Source organism: Crotalus tigris, unplaced genomic scaffold (genome assembly GCF_016545835.1).
Source record: "Crotalus tigris isolate CLP2741 ecotype Arizona unplaced genomic scaffold, ASM1654583v1 scf7180000024506.7606697, whole genome shotgun sequence".
NCBI lineage: Eukaryota > Metazoa > Chordata > Lepidosauria > Squamata > Viperidae > Crotalus > Crotalus tigris.
The window spans coordinates 2,491,445-2,514,240 of NW_024100678.1; the positions used below are offsets into that span (position 1 = coordinate 2,491,445).

The following is a 22,796-nucleotide window of genomic DNA, read 5'->3' on the forward strand; positions in this document are numbered from 1 at the left end:
TTTTGCCTCTATGAACATGAACCCTAACAAACCAGTATCTTAGGTAAATTTTTTACCTTCATTACACAGACTACTTAGTTTTTATTTGTTTGTTTTATTTCATTTAGGCACTGCCTGACTTGAGCTGGCTTCACAAGAGATTCCAGTGAAAAGGCAAAAAATAATAAAATAAAATAAAATAAGCTGGTAATCCGTAAAATTGCAAGATGTAACACATTCCATGGGCTGTGGCAATTGTGATACTCTTGTTATGATACTCATCTATACCAATTCAGTTAAATGTTCAGCTTTGTCAGAAAAATAAATGGTGGTTTTCATGATTCTGCTCTACATTTAAACAGTTGCTGATTTACTATGCAACTGGAATTCAGATTGCTATGGATCTGACTGCTGGCTAAATTTATAAACTAACCTGAAGGATGTTCAGGGTGCCCATCAGACAAGGGAGATCCTTCTCCAGGATGCCTATGGTCCAAATGGGCATTCTTATAGTGGGCTTGAATAGCTGCAGCTCCACCAGCTTCCCCATCAGCCTGGCCATCATTTTCTCCCTGGGCAGCCTTGCCGTTTTTCCGACGCCGTGGTTGGTATTTATAATCAGGATGGTCCTTCTTGTGCTGCATCCGTAGCCGCTCTGCTTCTTCAATGAAAGGCCGTTTGTCACTTTCATTCAATAATCTTAAAAAGATGGAGAGATAAGAGAACAGGACAAAATGTAAGCAACCAATTTTAAAAGGGGAATTCTAAATAATCAGGATCATATCAATTGATAATACAAACCATTAATGATTATCAGACACAGCATTACAGATGGAAAAGAAGATCAGCAAAGGAGAGATGTTGAAAGCTGCTCTACCATGACTCTGGAAGGAGATTGACCAGAAATTTTGCAATGGAATAGTGAGAACTTTAAGACAATCGATGATGCTACTAGAAACACCAGCGGCCATTTTCTTTTAAACTCAGCAAGAATTCTACACTCAGCTAGTTTTATATCATGAACAGATTTCAATTTAACACATCAGCAAGGGTTTTTTTTTGCCATAATCATGCTTTTATGTAAAATTCACTGGCATGAGCAAATGTAAACAGTTATGTATTTTATTCAGCCGAGAACCAGTCTGGTGTAGTGGCTACAAGCTCTGGGCTAGAAACCAAGAGTTCTAATCCTCTTTTTGGGCATAAAGCCAACTAGGTTACTTTGGGCAGCTCCTCCTCTCCTCTCTCTCAGCCATAAGAAGCAGGCAACGGCAAACCACTTCCGAAAATCTTGTCAAGAAAACTGCAGGGACTTGCCCAGACAATTGCCAGGAATCAGGACTGACCTGAAGGCACGAAAAGCACATCTGGTACATGTTTTTCTACTGACCTACCAAGCCTTGTAATGTGTGAAATTTTTATTTAGGAGAATTGGTTAAATGTTTGTAATCAGTTTCATTGAAATGGAACAGAAAGATGTTCCTCAAAGATTGTATAAGTGGGAAAAATTTTACATCATTCACTTATAAAAATTATAGTCTTTCTGCAATAAGATCGATTTCCATTTATATACAATCTTTTTCAATTTATTCACAGAACAAACTCCTAGGATTAAGTGAAACTGTAAGAGATTGGTACACTCTGGTGTTTTTTTCCATGGGTCAAAGTACATCGCATGTTGAATCTTTAACATGCATTTGCTATGGCAGCTTTATTTTTCAGATTGGGACCATTATACGTTAAGTAGATAATATTTGGATCTCCAGATGCCATCTTCAAAAAATTCTCACAGATACTATGTAAATGAAGTATTGTGTTGTTCTAAAATGTCATTTATAACAATGAAGAGCATCCTATCCCCTTAAAAATTCCATACAGATGCAGGAGAATGTTTTACTTTTGATAAACAAGGGGGAAAGAAAGATAAACTTCTGCTATCCAGCCCAAATCTACACTGGGTTATTGCAAGTGTTTGTAAAGAAGAGAAACTACCTCCCTAAAACATTGTGGACTTTGCCTCTTAATGGGGATTGCTGTTCAGACCAGTTTGAGCCCAACATTAACCATGAGACCAATCAGACTCTTATTTCATTGCCTCATCTAATCAAGAATTTTTCAATCTCTTAACATAATCCCTAAATGGCTTGTGTTCTCATTTGAGACAATATTTCCTGCTAAGTCGCTGCAAGCAGGCAGAGTTGTGAAGTTAAGTAGTATTTTGGTAAGGTGACCAACTTTTTTACAATGAAAAGGAAGACACAGATAAATTGAAGAAAAAAATATCGTAAATAAAAGAAACATTTTATTCATTGCAACAATAATACAGACAACTTGCATGTGCAAAGTTTGCCAGCCAGGTGTTTTGGCGCGCTCAGCAGCAATTCCTATTGGCTTTTGAAAACCAATAGTGCGAGTAGCACAGCTCATGCAAAAGTTGAAAAAAAAAAACATCAAAAAAAGGTGCCGGAACGCCGTTCTAAGTGTTCTATAAGAAAAAAAAAAAGCCCTGCAGATTAGTCTTCAAATATCAAAAAGGAGGACATGTAGGAGGACACTTTTCGAGGGAGGACAGAACTTGCAAAAGGAGGACTGTCCTCCCTAAAGGAGGATGGTTGGTCACCTTAATTTTGGAGTCCTGAACAGAAAACCTATTATCTGGAGTTTCAAAATCTCAACATTTGTCTATCTGCTTAGATGATCATTGTTTCCAAGGGGGGGGGAGGGGGAATATAGGGCAGGTATATCACAGGAAGGGGAAGTATAAGGCAGGTATCACTTCAACATATCACTTTGTTCTCCGTCTTTCAGCATCTACTACCTGAGGCAGTCAATTGACTATTTAATAGCAATAGCATTTACATTTATATACTGCTCCTAGTGCTTTATAGCCCTCTCTAAGCAGTTTACAAAGTCAGCATATTGCCCCCAACAATTTACCAATCTTGGAAGAATGGAAGGTTGAATCAACCATGAGCCAGTCAGGATCAAATTCCTGGCTGTGGGCAGAGTTAGCTTGCAGTACTGCATTCTAACCACTGACCACTATGACTATTTAATGGTACTGTAAAGCCCATCCCAGAATGAAGGCTATGTAAGGCTTGCTACACTATATATATAATATTCAGATTACAGATTGTCTTCCCAGTGCCCAAGGAATGTTATTATTTGCGTTAAATTTTAACAAAACAAATCTCAGATTTTGGGGATCTCTCAATAAAAATGAACTCTTTTCTCCCTTTCTCTGTCTTATCCAGTGAGGGAAAACCTCTGCTTGATAGATAAAGAACAGACAGAATGAATCTTTTTATTCCTCAAATAACCTATGAAAAATTACTTTGGCTATTTCTTACTTAGCAATCAGTGGATTTTGCTTTCATCAATAAGAACATAAATACTCTATTTGTTTATGTAAATATAAACCCGTTCATGGCATAGGGTTAGTTTTTGAGGGACCACTGCTTCCTGATATGTCTATAGGCCCAGCATATGGATCCCATTTATTAGAAACTGTCATCTAGTGGAATCCAGAAAGAAAGCTTGTTGTGATGCCCACTCTTTGGAATATCATTAAATTAGCCATAACCTTGTTAACCTTTTGGATGGTTTTGAAGAATATGCTACCAGGCATGGAATCAAAATGAGAGCCAATGGGATACCTGCATTGATGGTTATGATGGTTTTTACCTTGGCTGCCAATCTTTAGTATGCTATTATTGTTGCTTTATGTTTTTAATTGCTGTTCGCTGCCCAAGGTCATGAGATTAAGATGGGCAGTTCTATAAGTTAAGAGAGAGAGAGAGAGAGAGAGAAAGAGATTAAACCACAAATATTCTGAGCTTCAATTCATATTATTATTTAATATTATTCTGTTATTCACATGCTCTGTCTTTGCATGAATCTTGAATAAATTCAGTGCTTTGTTTTTGTGATGAAATGGTTCTTCATGAAATTTTGGCACATATCAGCACGCTGAAAGCAACTGTATGTCAAGGATAGCCAGTACATCTAGAAACTCCACTTTTTGCAGCCTTGGAACCAGTGGTGGGATTCAGCCAGTTCGCACCACTTCGGCAGAACCGGTAGCTAATTCTTTGTGGCCCAGGCCCAGCATGGACTTCCGGAAGCGGCATCCATACAGAGAACCGGTTGTTCACATATTTGAATCCCATCACTGCTTGGAACCCTTCAGGGGAACCCATTTCCCTGAAGTCTGGAAGTGCTGAGAATCTTCCAGCAGAGTGGGGAAAAAAACCCCCTCAAAATGGTTTTACAGATTTGTATTTTAAAACCAACTAACTGAGTTGCTTTAATTGGGACTTAATTTTGCAACATCCAAGGCTTTCATTCTAAGGCACTATAAATCAGGCACAGAGATTGGCAGTGTTTAATGGATAATATGTAAACATGGAGTATAATGACAGAGCTTCATTGGAACAAAAGCTTGAGCTCTGGTATTTGTTGTAAATATCAAGCAGCTGCTTGAAACATGTGAAACTCTATTTTATTAGGACTGCAAGCTTTGTTTTGTTGGCATTGCTTACTAGCAAATGGATCTTAGTTTTAATTGGTATAGAAATTACAAAACCATACTGGTTTATTATTTATAGGGTTTTACAACAATGGGGAATCAAATAAAAAGATTCAAGATAATCCTAACTTCCTATATTTATATATAGGTAAAAGAAAAGTCATATAACTTTTCTCTTCTTGCCTTTGCTCTCCTTTCTCCTCTTGAAACTTATGGCCCAGTTTTCTGCCACATTTGACTATCAAAATGAAATATTTAATACAATTATATAATAGGTACACAAATTATGTCTGACAGTTTCCACTGATTTCTAGCAATCTCTGCCTCAAAATATTTCATCTTCAGGAGGAGAGCAAAAGCAAGAAAAGAAAAGGCAGATTTTTGAGGTTTTTGACAAATGCCAAATTAATTTACATTTAATTGATCAGTCATAGATGTTTTAAAACTTAGATGACTAGTGAACTAACCACTCTATAATCAAGTATTATAATAACAATCAGAGAAATACTTTGGGCTCAGCAGCACTTTTTTGTGCGGCTGCTGATAAAAACATGATCGCCAACATGCGATAACGGATATGGCACAAGAAGAAGAAGAATGTCATAATGATGACAGTGCATTCCTATTTTTCTGGTGGATTTCCCCCCCCCCCATATCCTTCTATCTTCTTGCAAACATGCTTACAATCTATTAATCGCCAATTGGATTATTAAAAAAAAAATAGGGCAATTAATTTCCAAATTAAAGAAATAAAGGACCTGTGGAAATATGGATTCATGTAGTCATGCCTAATGCCTGGAACTATTACTTTTTCTCTGCCTTACATTGTCAGGTTTGCCATGGTCAGCTACATCTGCTACCATTTTGAAGTACCGGTTGATTTTGTGCCTTTGCCCTTCAGGCAAGCTTAAAAGTTTTTAAATTGTGTCTGTTAAGATGTGAAATTGCTCTCAAGAGAAGGAGGGACCATGACAACAGGCAATAACAATGAGTCTCTCAAAATGCAAAATTTTAGACCAAGAAGGGATTGGCACATCTAAAAGCACTAGGGAATATGTTTCATTAGTATGACAGCACCTGTTTTTAGATATTTCTCTACATTCCCCCAAAAGACTCTTTTAGCTAGCCTATTAGCATAACTATAGTTTTCAGAGATATATAGCTTTTACATCAGGTTTCTACAGCCTGGGTTCTGATTCCTGAAAATTCCCACCAACGTAGATCTCAAGAACTGCTGTGCTATATTCTGAATATCACTCCACAGCATTCCTTGTTAAAACATGGACTGACTCTACTGTTTCTCTCCATAAATACTGTTTCTTTCAGATTAAATGAGAAACAGAACAATTCTCCGGTGTTTCTTTTCTTGTGTGATTTCCAGCTAATTTAGACACAGTTGTAAATTATCATGCAAGTCTGTCACTCTGTACAAGATTTCCAGTTAAGAATTTTGATTAAGTTCTGGAAAGGAGTACCAAAATACTAAATTGATTGGAGTTTCTATGAGTCTGTGCAAGCTCTGAAGGTTCTTACATTATTGAAATTAACATCGAAGCAGACTTTAATATTAGAAAGATAAGCAGAGACTAGGTTCACACGTCACATAACTTATGCTTTTTAAATGGCTTGCTGGCTGGTTTGCACATTATTACTAGAAACCATGGTTTATAAACTAAAATTGTAATCACAGAACATATTTTTAACAATACAAAATCAATCACACATCTTCTGGCTTAGTTTATTATATGAATAAGAATACTAAATACTGATGAATGATTAGCAGCCCATAACAATGTTAATAATGGGCAAATGTAAGACTTGGCTTTTCTTTTCTATGATCTACATCAGAGTCTCTTGCAATCCTGACTTTCTATCACACCAACAAGTGCTGAATGGTTTATATGCCCCAAATTTCATTCTTTTACTTCATCATTTTAATCCAGGATATTAAATGCACTGATCTTTCAGAAGTTCAGTACCAGCTTTCCTGTTTCTGTTTATGGCTCTTTATGGATTGTATTCAGAGATTAAAACCACCCACCTCCTTTGTCTTGAATTGTTCTAAGCAGAGTTCTTCAATGGGTCTAAAAAGCTAAGTAGAGCCCCAGCTCAACAATACTCAGTTAACAATTATTTTCTGGAAGGATGAAATCTGGGCAAGCCAATCAACATACTTTGAAAAAGTGCTGAATATTATTCTGGAAATGGGATAAAACAAAAAAGTCATTGGAAATTCATTCAGAACCTTTTAACCTGCTTGGTATTAAATACTTGTCAACAGAAAATAGGGTCTGTGCAAGAAGACCCAATGTTTTCAGTCCTTGCTTGGAGATTCATAGGCATTCTTGTTCAGTGTCTGCCTTCATCAGTGATTCAGTGGGCTGCTTCTTCTGATTGCATTATATTATATATTTATTGTATTTAAGAACTGTCTATCTCACTCGCAGAGGGACTCTTATATAGCAGGATGTGCTTTTTATTTAAAAGGATCTCCCTTAATTATGTTGTTTTATGAAAACACAGTTGACAGGAAGATCCATGCTACAAAATCAGTTTCAATTCTTTTTGTATCAGCCTTTGTACCCAGAGCTGAACCTGTGCATTTTTGTTTTCACCATCTTTCAATGAATTGCAATCAAACTCATGGTGATCTTCCCATCTCCGTGCACCTAACCAAACCAGCTATAATAAATAGAAAGTGATATGAGCAGGCAAAGATCTGAGGTTTTTTTCAACTCAATCTTCTTGTTTGTATGATTTTTTTTAAAAGGAATTGGATGCAACCTTTCCTCCTCACACACATAAAAAAAAACCCCCACCAAAACAGATGGGGGAAGGCAAAAAAAAACCTGTAAAGCTATTAGTCCTAAGAAAGCTTTAATTGAACTCCCAGTTTCTTTTTTTTATTGAAAAGTTTTATACAAATTTATTATAATAATACAATAACTCTCCCACCCTCCCCCCACCCCAACCCTCCCCCCCTCTCTTCCCAGAGCTGATAACAGGGTTAAAAAAAAAAATAAGCAAACAAATTTTAACTAAGCTTATCCAACTATACCAATAACAAAATCCCTAAAATACTTTAACTCAAATACAAAAACTCCCAGTTTAAACTATGAGTTAATCAAAAACTAAATAATACTTTTTAATCCCATACTTATTCTGTACAAAATTTATCCATCTTCTCCACACCGAGATGTATCTTTCTTGTGAATGATCTTTCAAATAGGCAGAAATTTTGGCCATTTCTGCTAAATTAGAAACTTTAAACAACCATTCTTCTATAGAACGCAAAAAATCTTTCCTCCAATATTGCCCAACCAATAACCTTGCCGCCATAATAAGATTCAACATTAAAATAGTTTCTTTAACATCACAATCTTCAATAATACCTAATAAAAATAATTGTGGTGTAAACTTTATCTTTCTATTAAAAATCTTTTGAATGTTCCACCAAATCTTAATCCAAAAAGCTTTTATATTTCTACAAGTCCACCAAATATGAAACTCCCAGTTTCTTGACCCACAAATAAAGAATATTTCACACAGTTCAAAAGAAGTCTTCACATTGGCTATAACATCAGTGAGAGATGGTCTTTCAGTCTTAGTTTTTCCCTGTCATGACAGTAAGAAATCTGGTGAATATCCTTGAAAGTGACCGCAAATGATAAAGTCACAACCGTCTCCACTTACTCATCAGTAGCAGCTTCTGCTGAATCAGTGTGGTGAACAATGAAAACAAGGAGAAAATGGAGGATAGAAGACCACACATTCGACATGAATACCCATAGACAAATACAGATGCTTGAACATTGTGACTATGACAATACTATTCCAACATGACATGGCTCAAAGTTATTTGGGCTGAGACTTGAAAACTCTTATAATGCACATCAAAATTTCTACCAACTCATATTTGACTTTTTGATAGTCTACTGAGTCAAAAACAGATGCTTCAACACCTAAAGCAAGCAACACCTAAAAAGATAGGATATATTTTGGACATTTGATTTTATCACATGCAGAATATAGAAAAGAGATATAAGAAAAATTCAGCATGAAATTAAATTAGACTTTATCAAAATCATTGGTGCTAATCTGGGTTTCAATTGAATAAAACAGTTTTCTGCCCCATCCTGGGGTTAATTAATTTAGCAATGCTAAGACAATGTTATTATTTCCAATGAGTATTGTTGTAAATATCTTTTCTGCTGATAGTATGTATCTGAAATTTAATTGAGCTATCACAAATTTGTACTATCTATTTAATTATTTGTTTTATGTTTCTTTAATCATGAGTTCTACCAGTCAAATCTAGCTCAATTGACAGTAATGTGCCATCTTTGGGATTTGGAACAAGGATACTTCTGAATAAATGCTAAACATGTTTTTTTTCTTTTGTACAAAAGTTCACTTTCTATAAATAAAGGCTATTTTAAAGATATGAAGTTCTTCCTAATCTGTACAAATCATTCCTAACGTCAAATCTAAATGATCACATGCCAAAAAGATAAGGTTATGCTCCTGTAGTTCTCTGTAGACAAAGAAAACAAAGTCTGCAAGGGTAGCTTTATGACAAACTACGTCTGTTGATATCATTCTCTTATTCACAACCCATGAAGGGTCAAGAAGTCTGTCTCTTTTTGTATTTGGCAAGCTTGTCTGCCAAGAAGGCTAGATAATATCAGACATGTGACAAGCACAAGTGGGCGAAAATGCACCCAGGCAGATGCTGACAGTCCTGGTGAAGCAATATACATTTGGTCCAAAAAGTTAGTGATAATTGAATAAATGAGCACCTTATCTACTCACATATTCTGGTGTAGTTTCTGCTCATCTGTGTGCTAACAACTCAGTTCATATAAAGTTACAATGAAAAGTTGTTTGAGAAAAAAATGGAAGTATTTTTAAAAGTCAAAAGTGTTGCCCTCATTTACAAGGATGAAGGACTTATAATCCTCCATATCATGTTGGGTATAGTTCTCATAATCTCGGAATGTTGACAATATTAGCCCAAATAGATGGAAGCTGCTTCCCATTACCAGGAAAGATAATTAGTTCTCCTTTTTCAACTTGTTTCAAAAGAATTCTAGGCATGTATCTGCCCACTCGTCCACTTAAACACATTACATACACACTTCTATTTGTTCAGTGTAATTTGTATGAATAGTTTGTAAATGTTGAGCCAAACCTATATAACACATGATAAAAAGTTACCTTTCTTAACTGTAGGATAACTTGTTCTCACAGAAACAATTTTAGCACCTACCAGATTCCACCAGTGGCACAATTTTAAAACAATTCCTCTTTATTCACACAACACATTGCCACATTTAAGAGCATAATTTTATTAGTTTTGGTTTCTCACAGTTTCTCAGTTTTCTACTCATGTTCTCTTTTCCATTTGCTATTTGTTTACAATTTTTAAAAAATGCATATGTTTAAATGAATTTCTCCTAAGATGTATAATTTGGTTTAATAGATTCATTTTTCCAAGTTATTGCTTTAATATGCATTTATTTGTGCCATTCTTATTCACATATGCATTTTCTTTAATTTTCCCCAACATGCACATTAGAATAAACAATTCAGAGTAGAGAATTGCTTTATCAAAAAAGTACCATTCCTGAAGGACAATTTACACTTCTGTTTGAATATTGGTTAGAACAAATAATTTAGTGAACTGCATGCAAATACAAGCTGAACAATTTGCTCACTTTCCTAGGTTGACAGACCTTTTTCTGTGAATATTAAAATCAAAACATTGGATGCAATTCACCCTGCTCAGTTCATGAATAACAGTGCATGTGCTAAGGCAGGGGTCCCCAACTGGCATTGGGCTGTGGCATGCCAGAAACAGGTCTGCACAAACAAGCAAAGCCCCATCCACGGGATACAGGCAGTACAAGAAACCATATCCCCTCTGGTCCACAGAAAAACCTCTCTCCACGGAACCGGTCCCTGGTGCTCAAAAGGTTGGGGACCTCTGTGCTAAGGCATAATAATGAAAAAAGAATCAGGAAAAAAAGCAAGAGCAGTATTATCCTTCCACAATTTTCTTGCCATGATTCTATTGATTATGCATGCCTAGGTTTGATGTGCCAATATTATTGGGTGGCTAGTGATAAAAGTAGGGCATATCCTGAGCTATTGCACTCACCTACTGCCAATCTGGGGCTCAATCACAAGATTTCAACCATTAATTTCTAACCAGCCTAACTATGTATGGCAAACTGTGAATTTCAATTTAAAAGTTAAATGATGCACATTAGGGCAACAATCTAACTCCATCTATACATTAATATGATCTGAGCTGCCTGTAAACTAATCAAGAAAAAGATCTCGGGGTCACAGTGGATAGCTCAACAAAGAGGTTAACTCTGTCCACAGCAGTTGTCGAAAAAAGCAGATTCCTTCTAGAAATAATTAGGAAAGGGACTGAGAATAACATTGGCATTTTTTTTCATTATATACATCTATGGCACATCTATGTTTGGAACACTATTTACATTTCTGGTCACAGTTGAAAGAAAGATATAATAGAGTTAGAGACATAGCTGCAGAAGAGTGAATAGTTGGGAGACTCCTTTAAAAAATCAAAAATAGAACATGCAGGATTCTTAGCATAGGAAGAAAGCACCTGAGGAAGTGGCGGGTGGACAACTGAAGTGTTTATGCAGCATGATATTAAGAAAGTGAGCTGGGAGGAATTTTTTTTCCTCTGTCAAAACACTGGGGCCAGTTGTGATCCAGTGAAGATGACTAGATTAACATTCAGAACAATCAAAAGAAAGCACTTCTTCAACCAGCACATAATAACCCTAATTTAGATGTCTTTAAAGAGGGAATGGATACATTCACGGAGGAAGATCAGTTAAGGGCTATTAGTCTTGAAAAGTCATCTTTGGATTACAGGCAGTGTTGCTCAAAAATTAGTTGCAGGCAAACAACAGCAGAAGAGAAATATGTCTCCGTCTCCTACTTGTGAGCATCCAGTTGATCAATGAGAAACAAAATCCTGGTCTAAGATGGGCTTTGGTTTTGTTCTATTCTTATATTTTCATAAATATGCTGATTAGGAATAATGGGAGTTAGAGGTCAACACATCTGGAAGACATCAAATTGGGAACACTGAACTATTTGATATAAAAAAAACTGGAAAGATGTACAATCGCTTATATACTATGATGCTGTCAAAAACTCTCGGGAACACTTTCACCAAACTGGCAGACTGATTTTTGGTCTGTGTGCATGGATGTATACATTGCACTGATGCTTAACATATCTTGCAATGTTCAGTGCTTAATGATCTTCTTCCGAATATCTGAATTTGCCCATCAAAAACTAAAAGTACACCAGAGAATTTTTACAACATACCACAAGTTCATCTTCTTCTTCTCCTGAATACATGCAGCAATGTGTTAATTAGGCCATCATAAGTCTAACTATTCTTTTCTTTTTGCAACCACTGTGAATTCCTATGGATTTATTTTAGGGAACAATTTTTATTCTTGTTGGAATGTATTATTGGATATCTTGTCCAGGAGAGGGTGCTGTAAATAGCAGCATTTTAGTCTCTACATGCAGCAGCCTGGTCTTCTCACATTATGACAGATACTAATTTTGTTATTGTCTTTCTTTCCAAATGGATCACACTTGCGCTCCTCACAACAGGTACAAGAATCCACACTTACATCCCTCTCTACAATTCTTTACGGGACTTTGTACCTCTGCCTGTGCAAAAACGCCCTTTCAATCTGAAGGAATCTCAAGGCTTCTACATCTCATGGATTTTCTGGGCTGGAAAAACCCTGCACTTCTGTATCTTTCCCAGTGAATCTGGCACACAATAATTTCTTTAGCATTTATTCTCAGGCACTAGATACTATTTCCATAAAGAAAAAGTCCTTGGCAAGAATCAACCAACAAATTATTAAGTGCAAAAATGTATAATTCAAAAACCTGTTCTACTCTTACTTCATTCTCGTTGAAATTGGCAAAATGGATAAAAATTCTATTTTCATGGCATTCAACTTCCAAATGATGTACACATACTTAAAATCCATGGATTTTAGCTTAGTCTGTTCTGTGAACATAGCTGGTTTTGAATAACCAACAAACCATTTAAAAGCAAACTGGGACTTGAACCTAATGTCGAATCTGGTTTGATCATGATGAAAATTAAAACCGTATCAAATGAGAATTATCATCAATATTGTCCGCTAACGATGCAATAAACAGAAGAAAAATGTATATGTGAAATTAGATCTCAATTTTCATTTTATTTATGTAGTAATCATTCATCTATTACAGCCCTTTGCCTGAATCCTTTTTATTGGTCAGCAATGAATTTTTAGAAGAGATATAGGGATCTGTTCTATAAATTGGTTCCATAGGAATTGAAAATTCTGCTTTCTTCATCTTAGCACTCAAGTACATTAATACTATTAGTAATGTTCAATTATCTACATTTTATTTTAAAGTGTCTTTAACAATTAAGAATCACATATAAAAATTTTCAGGCATAATTATAATTCTACGTATTGAATTATAACTGATCTTCAATATTAAAATCTGCCAATACATTTATTCAACTGATTATTCAACTTTGAGCAGAATCAACATTGAACAAAATGAAAGTCTATTAATCTTTAAGATGTCACAAAAATATTGGTTTTGCTGCAAGAAATTAACAATTATCTTTCTTCTGGACAAAAAGGATAATGGCCTCTGCAAAATCAGGAACTACAAGGTAAGTATTCTGGATGCGAACCTATGCATCGAATGAAACCCATGAGCAGCTTATGATATCCCTTGGGTATATCATTGTTAATGCTCCCATACCAATTTACTTGTGCACACTTATATGTAAAATGCTATCATATTTATTTCCCAACATATACATGTGGCAATTGAAAAAGATATTCAGATGCTGTCATGTATATACCTATGAAAATTAGTATAATGCAACTAATGATATTCCTTGTTACACTCTATGAAAGGTAAGGATAGAAGAAGCAGGATAGAAAGAATATTGACCCCTTTGAATGTTGGTGTCGGAAAAGACTCTGGAAATACTGTGAGCAGTCAAGAAAGCAAACCAACGGATCATTGAACAAATCAACTCAGAGTTCTCACATGAGGCAGAAATGACCAGGCTCAATTGTTTTCTACATCAGACACATTAAGTGAAAACCTAGTTCTCTGCTGAAATCCATTATGCTGGGAAAGGTGGAAGGAAGGAGAAGAAGGGACAACCGGCAGCAAAGTGGATGGACTCAGTTTGAGTGATGATGCATACCCCATTGGAAGACCTGAATGACGGTTAGGAACAGATTGGCTTAGAGAAAATCTATCTCTGTCGTTGCTAAAAGTTAACACTAACGCGATGGCACATAATCAATCAATGTGTGGCAAAAATAAAAATGTACACATGAGGTAAGCACATACAATTCCTTAAATAAAAGATAGCACTGTGTAGGAAATTCATTACACATGAGGTCATAAATCACAGATTGAGAATAAGAACAGTCTGGTAATTGAGAGACTATCCCAAATTTCAGTTCAGCTCCGATACTGTTTGTAAAAACTATACAATATGAGAGGATACTTTAGACAAGCTATTCTCAGTAAAGTAGGAATATTACTGGCATAAATTGTAGCCTTATTATGAGAGCATGAGCTATATTAAATAAGTACTAAATATAGTAAATACTGTATACTAAAAAAATTAAGTACAATTTTAAGGGATCTTAGGAAATACAAGTTTTGTCTTCCCATTAAAATATTAATTTTCCCATGAAGGTGTGGGTATTATTTCCACAATGAATAATGCAAATTGACTACTGCCTCTATCTGTAAAAATCCAGAGGAATTTCCAAATTAAAGAAAGATTCCTGATTACAGCAGATTGTGGAAACAATAATGCAGGAATTTTGGTGGGTGGCTGGGGAATATCCTTTTGGATATTGCCACTGAAAAATATTGATACGAAGAGAAGAATCTTTTTAAAAAAATCTTCTGGATACAATGGAGTTGAAATGGTCTTGGATTCCAGTTGTACAACAGTTACAAATTCAACACATCAGGCAAAAGTCATGCACTCTAGTCCATAGGGAGTAAAACAGTTGTCCTTGAGCCATAGCAGATGCTTTGGAGATGTGATGAGAAGCAAGAGATAAACACCATTATGGTTTATGAAGCCAGTAAAGGTATTTGTTATGTTTTGGGTGCCTGTGAGTTATATTGTGGACTATATCTTAAAAAATAAATAGAACTTCAACAGCAGGTTTTCATTCCACACGGAGGAGGAGATGCTATCTACACTTCTAAAATAAAAGTGAAAACTGTGATTTTGATTTTATTTCACTTTTATCCAGAAAAGGCAGTGTATGAGGCAAAGTTTTACTTGTTTGTTCTAGTTGCTGGCTGAAAGTACAGTATAAAAGATAAATGTTGATGCTATTTGTTGGCCTTTTTAGTTTAGGATAATGCAGGCATGCTTGACAGGACAAGAGAAGCGACAATCCAGACTTTGACTTCAGTTCCACTTTAGGAATCAGGTAGGTTTCTGATTCCTGGATGTGTTCATATATCAATTGCCTGCTGTGGAATAGCCCATCCCACAAGGTGAGGATAGCTTTCTCCCTGCGAACATTTAGGAAGGCAATGAAAACTTTCCCTTTCAAGATGCAAGAGTTTTGAAGCAGGAAACATCTGGGAGAGTTTGGGAAATATTCTATAGTTAACTAAAGTGGCCGAGATAATATGAATCATATTGACTTTACTAATGATTTTGATCACTGTTAAACACAGTGATCTAATGTTAACTTTGAAGCTTTTACTCTGTGTTTTATTCATTTGTAAATTTTTTTCTGTTTTCTTGGATTATGCTTTTAAATATCTATTAAATACATTTTAATTTGGGATTATGATATTTATTGGGGTATTATAAATATCAGGAATTGATAGAGCAGGCGACGTATGTATGCATGTAACAAATAAACATACAAAAGAAGAGATTGAAATCTTTCCTGCATTTTCATAAGAAAAGTATTATTGTCAGTGAGCATTTCTTTAATACAGGGTCATGAACTGATTTTTAAGCCTTTGGCTACATTTGACCTGTGAATAGTGTGCCAAGAGTTGCACTCCCAGAAATGGATAGAAGGCCAGAACAAAACCTAAATGCAATCAAATTGAAATGAATTAATTGATAATGCTCATGAGCATTATTTCCATGTTTAATAATTTACCTCTTAAAAAATGCAACTCAGGGACAACTTCTGAAGAACTCTAGAGGCTGTTTCAAACCTGGGGACACCATTGATATCTCCTTGCTCACAAATGCCTTTGTAATGCAGCTTATTTATTTATTCATTTATGAGACTTATATACCGCTTTAAGTGCAAGCACTCTCTCCTTCTTGCTTTTTGGTATCCTAAATTAGCCTTCTATAGCTCGATGCCTTCTGGATGTATTGGACTATATCACCATCATTCTATTCCAGGGCATGGGAGTTGTAGTCCAACATACCTGGAGGACATCTGATGGCCAGAAGTTATTCTACAGAATTGTTATTGTCCGGTTCCAAGTTAAGTGACTCAATAAATAAATCACTGTAGCACCAATCTACTGAAAGCTATTTACTGTGTTGTCCCTTGATTGCAATGGATGTAATGGTATGTGAGAATAACCTTGGGAGATGGAGAGAAGAGATGCTACCTAGATACAACTTGCAGCTGCATAATGGGCAGAGAAAGAAACTCAGAAAGGAACAGTTCTAATTTATCAGACAGTAAAAGAAATGGCAAAAAGTTTCTACTGTCAGACTTGGAAGATTCTCTTAATGCAGTCTTACAATTAAGTAAAATTAGCTCATCTGGTGGCTTTCCTGTCTAATTGACCTGGGAAGGCAGACATGGGGCTTCTGCCCGTTCAGAATTCCTGGAAGTCTCAAGGATAGGAGTGGCAGCTGTAGGTCCCATAGAACACAGCCACGAGATCTGGGAGACACCCTCTGTGTGTCTGGGATCAGAAAAGAAAATGACTTTTCCAAACTTAACATTTTAATGACTGACATTCTCTGTATGTGAGCTTTATATCGAAAGCAGGAAGTAAAATTGTTTTTCAATTAGGACAAAATACTTTAAAAAACCTGAAATATTTATTTATTTGTTTGTTTGTTTGTTTGTTTATGACTATATAGTTAAGATAATATTTATTTAAAGAATATTTAAGGTGATTTTAAAATGTTGGCAGCAAGATATAAAAAGAAAAAAAAGAGAAATGCTGTGTAAGAGAAGAGTGAGACAAGGAAGTTTTTGTTAACAAAAGCAAACAAGGCAAAGCAAATAGAGACATAAATCAAGATTATTGAGAAATCAGCCGTTTTGATTTGTCCCTTAGACATGCTGTGACTGTTTTCCTAAAACAAGAACTAACCAAGCAGGACCACAGCAAGCGTCAATAAATATAATGGGATATTAAGGCAAAAAGAAATCTATATACGATCAAGAGTTGTGCATGAAACAAGGGATATATATACCACTATATAATATTTAAAAAGAAGTCATAGATATTCTATGGAGCTCTTCATTATATAGAGTATAATTAGCAGGTACATAATAACTAATTATAACTGTATGATTTTGATTGTATGGTACCCTAAGGGTATATATATAGAAGCAGATTCTGTTGAATTCAGCATGCATCATTATTTTGATGTGTTTAAGATTATAAACTCTCATTTTGAAAAATATACAAGCAAAAATATAATAAGACAAATATAAAAGTAAATGCAACATCACATTAATGAAAATAAAAAGATAAAAATATGACTAGCATTCTGTGTCCTCTGTTACAAATCAGACATGTTCAAAAGCTAATGGCTACAATCTAGTATCATCAATGAGCTTGAAGATGACTTTAAAACAAATAAAAAATTTGGTATATCTCCCTCCCGCCTAAAGAAGAGATGCACTTCAAAACGCTCAACTTATTTGATTTGCCCTTGCACAGTCACAATATTTAATATAGTTGATTTTTACACTATTGTAATAGTTTGATAATTACTGCATCTAATCATCAGAGAAAAAATAGGAAGAAGGATCTTATTATGATTACTGACTTGATCTAATAACAAAGTAGAAGAAAGGGAAGATACTTACACTGCTGCTTAATCTACTCATTGACGATATGATCAACACTGATTTAGCATTTACAGTATGTACTTAACACTGATCCTAATGCAATTAAACAAATACATTGATTGCCTTATTGGTTTATATCTCAACACTGTCTACTAATGTATAACTAACCTATGATTATACCAGTATTAGCAGCAATAAATTTGTAGCTGGTCAAAGAACAAATCATCACAAATAATTGTTTATAAGGATCAAGAAAATTAATGTGCATTAATTTTTTCTTCAACTAAATAAATATTTAATAAATAAATAAATAAATGTCATTTTTAATAGAATGGGTTGGTTTCGTAAAACTTAAATTGTCTGGGTGTCAAAAATATGTTAATCTGGTTTCAAACTCCAAATATTAGTAGCAGCAATAGCAGTTGTAGTAGTAACAGTAGATTTAATAGTCTGTGCAATAGTGAATGCAAACAGGCTGCTGTGAAGTAACAATGTCTTTGTAACCTTAAGAAGCCAGAGTTATCAAAGTAGTTCATCATGAACTGTTTACAAAAATTCTTTTGTAGGGTATTTTGGGGAAAAAAATGAGATATGAGCAGGATACCTTAGAAATCTTATTTGTGTTCTACTATGTTTCTTTATATTTATTTATTTTTAGGAAGCCCTTCTGCTTGAGTTAGTCAAAAGAAGAAGGAACAGATTCTGATTCTGATAAACCGCACTCAAGAAATTAGTCTGTCAGATATTTTGTGAATGCTTTTCTCCAGCACCAAAGAGACAAACTAAAATACTGGAGAGAATAGATTTCATAGAGGTTCTGCAATTTAATATGACTTGTAGTCAATATCTCTGTTTCACATCTATCTAATCCAGAAAGATAATTGCCTTTAAATCACATGGCTAAAGAACTGAGGTCCTTAATATTAAGTTTGTTTTCATTAAGAAAATCCCAGTGTCTTAATGGAGTATGTATCAAACAATTTTAGGGAGGTAATAAAAAAAAGTGTGCTGCATATAAAGTTAGATCACCTCAGTTGCTTGTCCTATTAGCCAGTGGCTCTTTAAGGTTTAAACATTTTCAGCCCTTTTTGAGAAGAACATAGAAGCTCAGTATGCAATATGTACTATTATACACTATTGAGCTCTAGTCAATCAGTTGCCTTTTAGCTGAAGTCAGTTACAAATGTGCCAAGAAAGAAGTGGAATTCTTAACCCAACATCACATGGGTACTCTGTTGCTCCCCATAACCAAATTGCTTAGCAAAATGAATCACATGAACTAAGACTTATTTAGATCTTTTGAAAGAATGATAGTCGGGTGGATGGGGCAAAGTTTTAAAAGCAAGCAGTGTGGCTAGATCCTGGAATTTCGAGTCCCTTGTTTTTATATTTCCTTGTCTGAAAGAATCACGTGATATGATGAAAATTATATATTTCAGTTTGTTTTGTTCCAAAGCTATTTTCTAATATTCCACTATCTGGATAAAAGTAGATTTTTTTAAAACCCCAATTCTGAGGATCATATTAGAAATAATATAATTAATTTAACCTTTATTCAAGCTTTTGTTGTGATGTTTAATTGCTTCAGATGTGTTACACTGAATTCAAAAGAATATCTCCCAGCAACAGAATCCAACTTTAAGGTTTATTTGGATGATCAATCAAAGCAAGTCTGCCTCATCTGAGATTTCGCATGAAACTCCTGCATATCCAGAATTCTGAAGTTATAATGCAATATGACAGGAAGAGAGGCAAATTTTATACTTTCCTCTTAATCATCTTTTTAAATGTTTGATTAGACGTCAGTGTATAAGTCAGCTTATACTTTCCCCACAAAATGAAGAATCTAAAATCAGCTAACCTCTAATGCTAAAAGTCCCATGCTAAAATAACCATTTTAATTATATAAATGAATCCTTAGGCTATAGCATTAGGATTATCTGATGTGAAGATGAAACAATCAAAGGCCTTTCCATGCTTTGTTTCCATCTATTTAGTTTCAGCTCCATTGTGAGTCCTCTTTTCCAAGCTATTATTATGGCACATATATATTGAGTTATATCTGTTTTAAATCAATGATGTCATGAACACTCTCCAGTGGATACCCTTGACATCCTCATAATTGTATTCTAATAGGTTCTTCTAGATGTGATAATTGATTGCATTTTTCTCCCAGCAGCAATTTAATATGATCTGAATGCTGGGAAAACGTAGTGTCTCTGAAATGTAAGTGCCTCCTCAAGTCTAGGTCCATGTAACAGAAGAGCATGGACAATGCAACAATCCCAGTAGGTGCTGGCTTATTTCTGCTAAGTATGGAGTAGTATAGTTCCATAAAGATAATTCTGTCCCTCAGTTTGATCACCGAAAAGTTACCTATGCCCAGTTGATAAGTCAAGTATTACCTATTTATAAAGGAGGAAGGTGATTAATTAGCAATATAAAGGATCCTATCTTTAATTTTAAATTCCTCATTTCTCCACTATCCTTTTTTTTCAAAGCTTGTTACCAATCCTATATCAAATCCCATCACAATATCACTTTCAGACAACTGTAAATTATTTATCCCCGTGATTAAAAATGGGATGGTTTCTAATAAAAACAAGCTGTTTCTTTCATTGTACCTGCATTTCACCATATTATTAGTAATCATTTTGTTCTTTCTCTCCAATAAAAGGATTTGTTTTCCCTCATGGAGAAAAAAGGTTGCTATTTGAATTGTTTTAGAAAATATTCTGTAAAATTCTCTTTTCCAACATTGTTGGATTCATGAAAATCATTGCTCCAGTGTTAGATGCTCCCCAGCAGAACAAAGACCTTTGGTTTGACAAGGAAGCAAAGGTTTAAACTTGCCTATCCCACTTGGGTGCCCTCCAAGTGCCTCCAAATGTAATTTCCATCATTCCCAGCCAGCATGCCAAATGCTTTGGATTAGAAGATGATCAAGAATCCAGATTGAAGGAACACAGCTGAGAAGGGGCAGAGTACATAGTATGTGAAATAAAATCTCATGGGCCTAAGACTGAATGGCCAGGTCAACTGGGCCTCATGGCAGAGATAAGAGAATAGACAAGATCCAAATATGAGCTAAATTTTACATTCACAGCACTCGGGATGTTTCATTCTATTGGCTGTCTGCCTATTCTTTGACACTCCCTATATTAACCCCATAAATTGCAAAAATAGATCCACTAAATCAATACTTGCTGAGCTTCTTTCACTCTCCATTATGCTGATCTTGCCCTTATGTGGTTTCTTTAACCCCCAATTGTTCTTACCTCCAGAGCTTCCCAAGCGTCTTACTAAGTTCTGCATTGTGAAGGTGAGGATACTGATCAGCCAGCTTCCTCCGGGCTGCTTGAGCCCACACCATGAAGGCATTCATAGGCCGCTTGACATGGGGCTTGCTCTTGCTGCTTCCATTGACACGCACAGGCATAGGCACTAGGGTCCAATCATAACCACTCAGTACCTGGCTCACTGCCTCCCGGATGCACACTGGAAACTTATCATCATCTGCCTCTGTGTCTTGTTGTTCCTTCTTCACTTTCCCCATCTCGCCACTGCCAGAGTTGGTAAGATGAGAGTTGGTTTCTGATGCCATGGAAGGTCCTGGTGAAAGGCAGTGATGGTCTTCAGAACCAACAGGACTCATTTCTACTTCAGAAAGGTCTTGATCATCTGTCATTGTTTCCTCTTGATTTTACCCCTCAAAAATCAAGTCTTCAAGCTTGAACTACCATTAAAAAAATAGATGTGAATATTAAAGTCAAAAGTGTTGAAAATTCCTGAACAATCAAACAAACAGCCAGTAACCATTAAAAAAAGAGCAGGGCTATATTTTATCACTTGCAAAATCAAAAATGATGATCAAAAATGGGAGGACAAGGTCTAAATTAATTGATGCTTCCAATTTTTGTTGGGGAAGTTTCTAATATGGCAACCGACTTTTTGAGCACATGAGCATGAAATAAAAATTGGGGTGGTCTTAGAAGGGTGAGAATAAAAAAAAATCTCCATGTTCTAATTCGTCCTTCTACATTCCAAATATGGCTTCTAATATAAGCTTCTTTTGAGACTGGAGTCAAGAATATTGGCAGTGAAGGAGAAATAGGTGGTTTTAGTATTAAAGGATCATAACAAGAACGCCTTGTGATTGTGTAAGACATACATTTCAGAATGCGTCTTTATATATTGTGCCCCTTGAAGCCAACAGGTAAAAAGCAGCATAGAGGGGATACAAATATTTTGTCTTTAGGTTCTAATCCTGTTTCACTTACTCTATGATTAAAGGGGGGGGGATCTTTTAGGAAATTCAAAGCTGTTAGCTTTAGTTCATCATTACTTGTTACTTCTATCACCACCTAGATTCTGTGAGATATTATCCAACCATAGGGAAACAATATTTAAAAATAAAGTTGACTCAAACACCTTCAGAGAAATTAGCCAAACTAAAATTTGGTTTCCAGTTACATATTTACAGTATTTTGAACAGAATAGTAGTAACTTTGATCTACTAAAGGAATAAGTGAAGTGAAAGCTGTCAGTTAAAAAGAAGGGAGAGAGAAAAGGAAAAAAGAGAAGAAGCAAGTTATTAAGTACAGGTAAGGAAACTTACATCAGCCGGTCTCTGGGCAAATCCTGAGTTAGCTGTAATTTGTGTCCCACTAGCCTCTCTGCTCTCTCTGTGTCTGTTCTCTTTTCACGAGGCTGGTAGCTTTCAAGAGCTGTGTGCTGGGAGAACTATCAGAAGTGCCATTCCTGGAGGGAGGCTTGGTTGCTCCTAATACCCTGCATGAATGTCTCTGTGACTGGCTCATTGCTTAACACTGGGGGAGGGAAAGTCAAAGGGTGGAGCTAAGAGCTCTCTATGGCCCAAATACATCTACTGTATGCAGACAGGAGACATTCGGCATCCCCATCTACATTTCAGTCCCCATCTCAAATTTACACTTTTCTACTGTATGGCCTATTTAGAAGGTGGCTATAGTCAACTTTTATTTCATCTATTCAAAAGGTTAGCATCAGACCTTCCTCTCTTCCTCCCCAAATACTCCTTTTCAAACCATCTTTTAAGGACCACTTTGTTTTATCAATCCTCTACAGAATGAACAAACTTTGTGTGTCATTCCCTATGA

The 22,796-nt window shown here is 35.6% G+C and overlaps 2 protein-coding genes across 3 annotated transcripts in view; one reads left to right on the forward strand and one right to left on the reverse strand.

The window, feature by feature from the left end:
• The window catches only part of POLR2F (RNA polymerase II, I and III subunit F), a 14,984-nt gene extending 14,790 nt beyond the window's left edge, over positions 1–194 (forward strand). The window contains exon 5 of the mRNA XM_039333534.1: positions 108–194. Within this exon, the coding sequence (XP_039189468.1) occupies positions 108–123 (16 nt within the window). The 3' untranslated portion in view covers positions 124–194. The remainder of the gene's footprint in view (positions 1–107) is intronic.
• SOX10 (SRY-box transcription factor 10) overlaps positions 1–22,574 on the reverse strand; it is a 25,128-nt gene extending 2,554 nt beyond the window's left edge. Inside the window, exons 1-3 of one of the 2 annotated variants that reach the window (XM_039333526.1) lie at positions 22,277–22,574; positions 20,937–21,400; positions 413–678 (exon numbers count right to left, since the gene is read on the reverse strand). In XM_039333526.1, coding sequence (XP_039189460.1) covers positions 413–678; positions 20,937–21,346 — 676 coding nt within the window. In that variant the 5' untranslated portion in view covers positions 21,347–21,400; positions 22,277–22,574. The remainder of the gene's footprint in view (positions 1–412; positions 679–20,936; positions 21,401–22,276) is intronic. The other variant, XM_039333525.1, reaches the window with a different exon arrangement.
• Between the last annotated feature and the right edge of the window lie 222 nt (positions 22,575–22,796).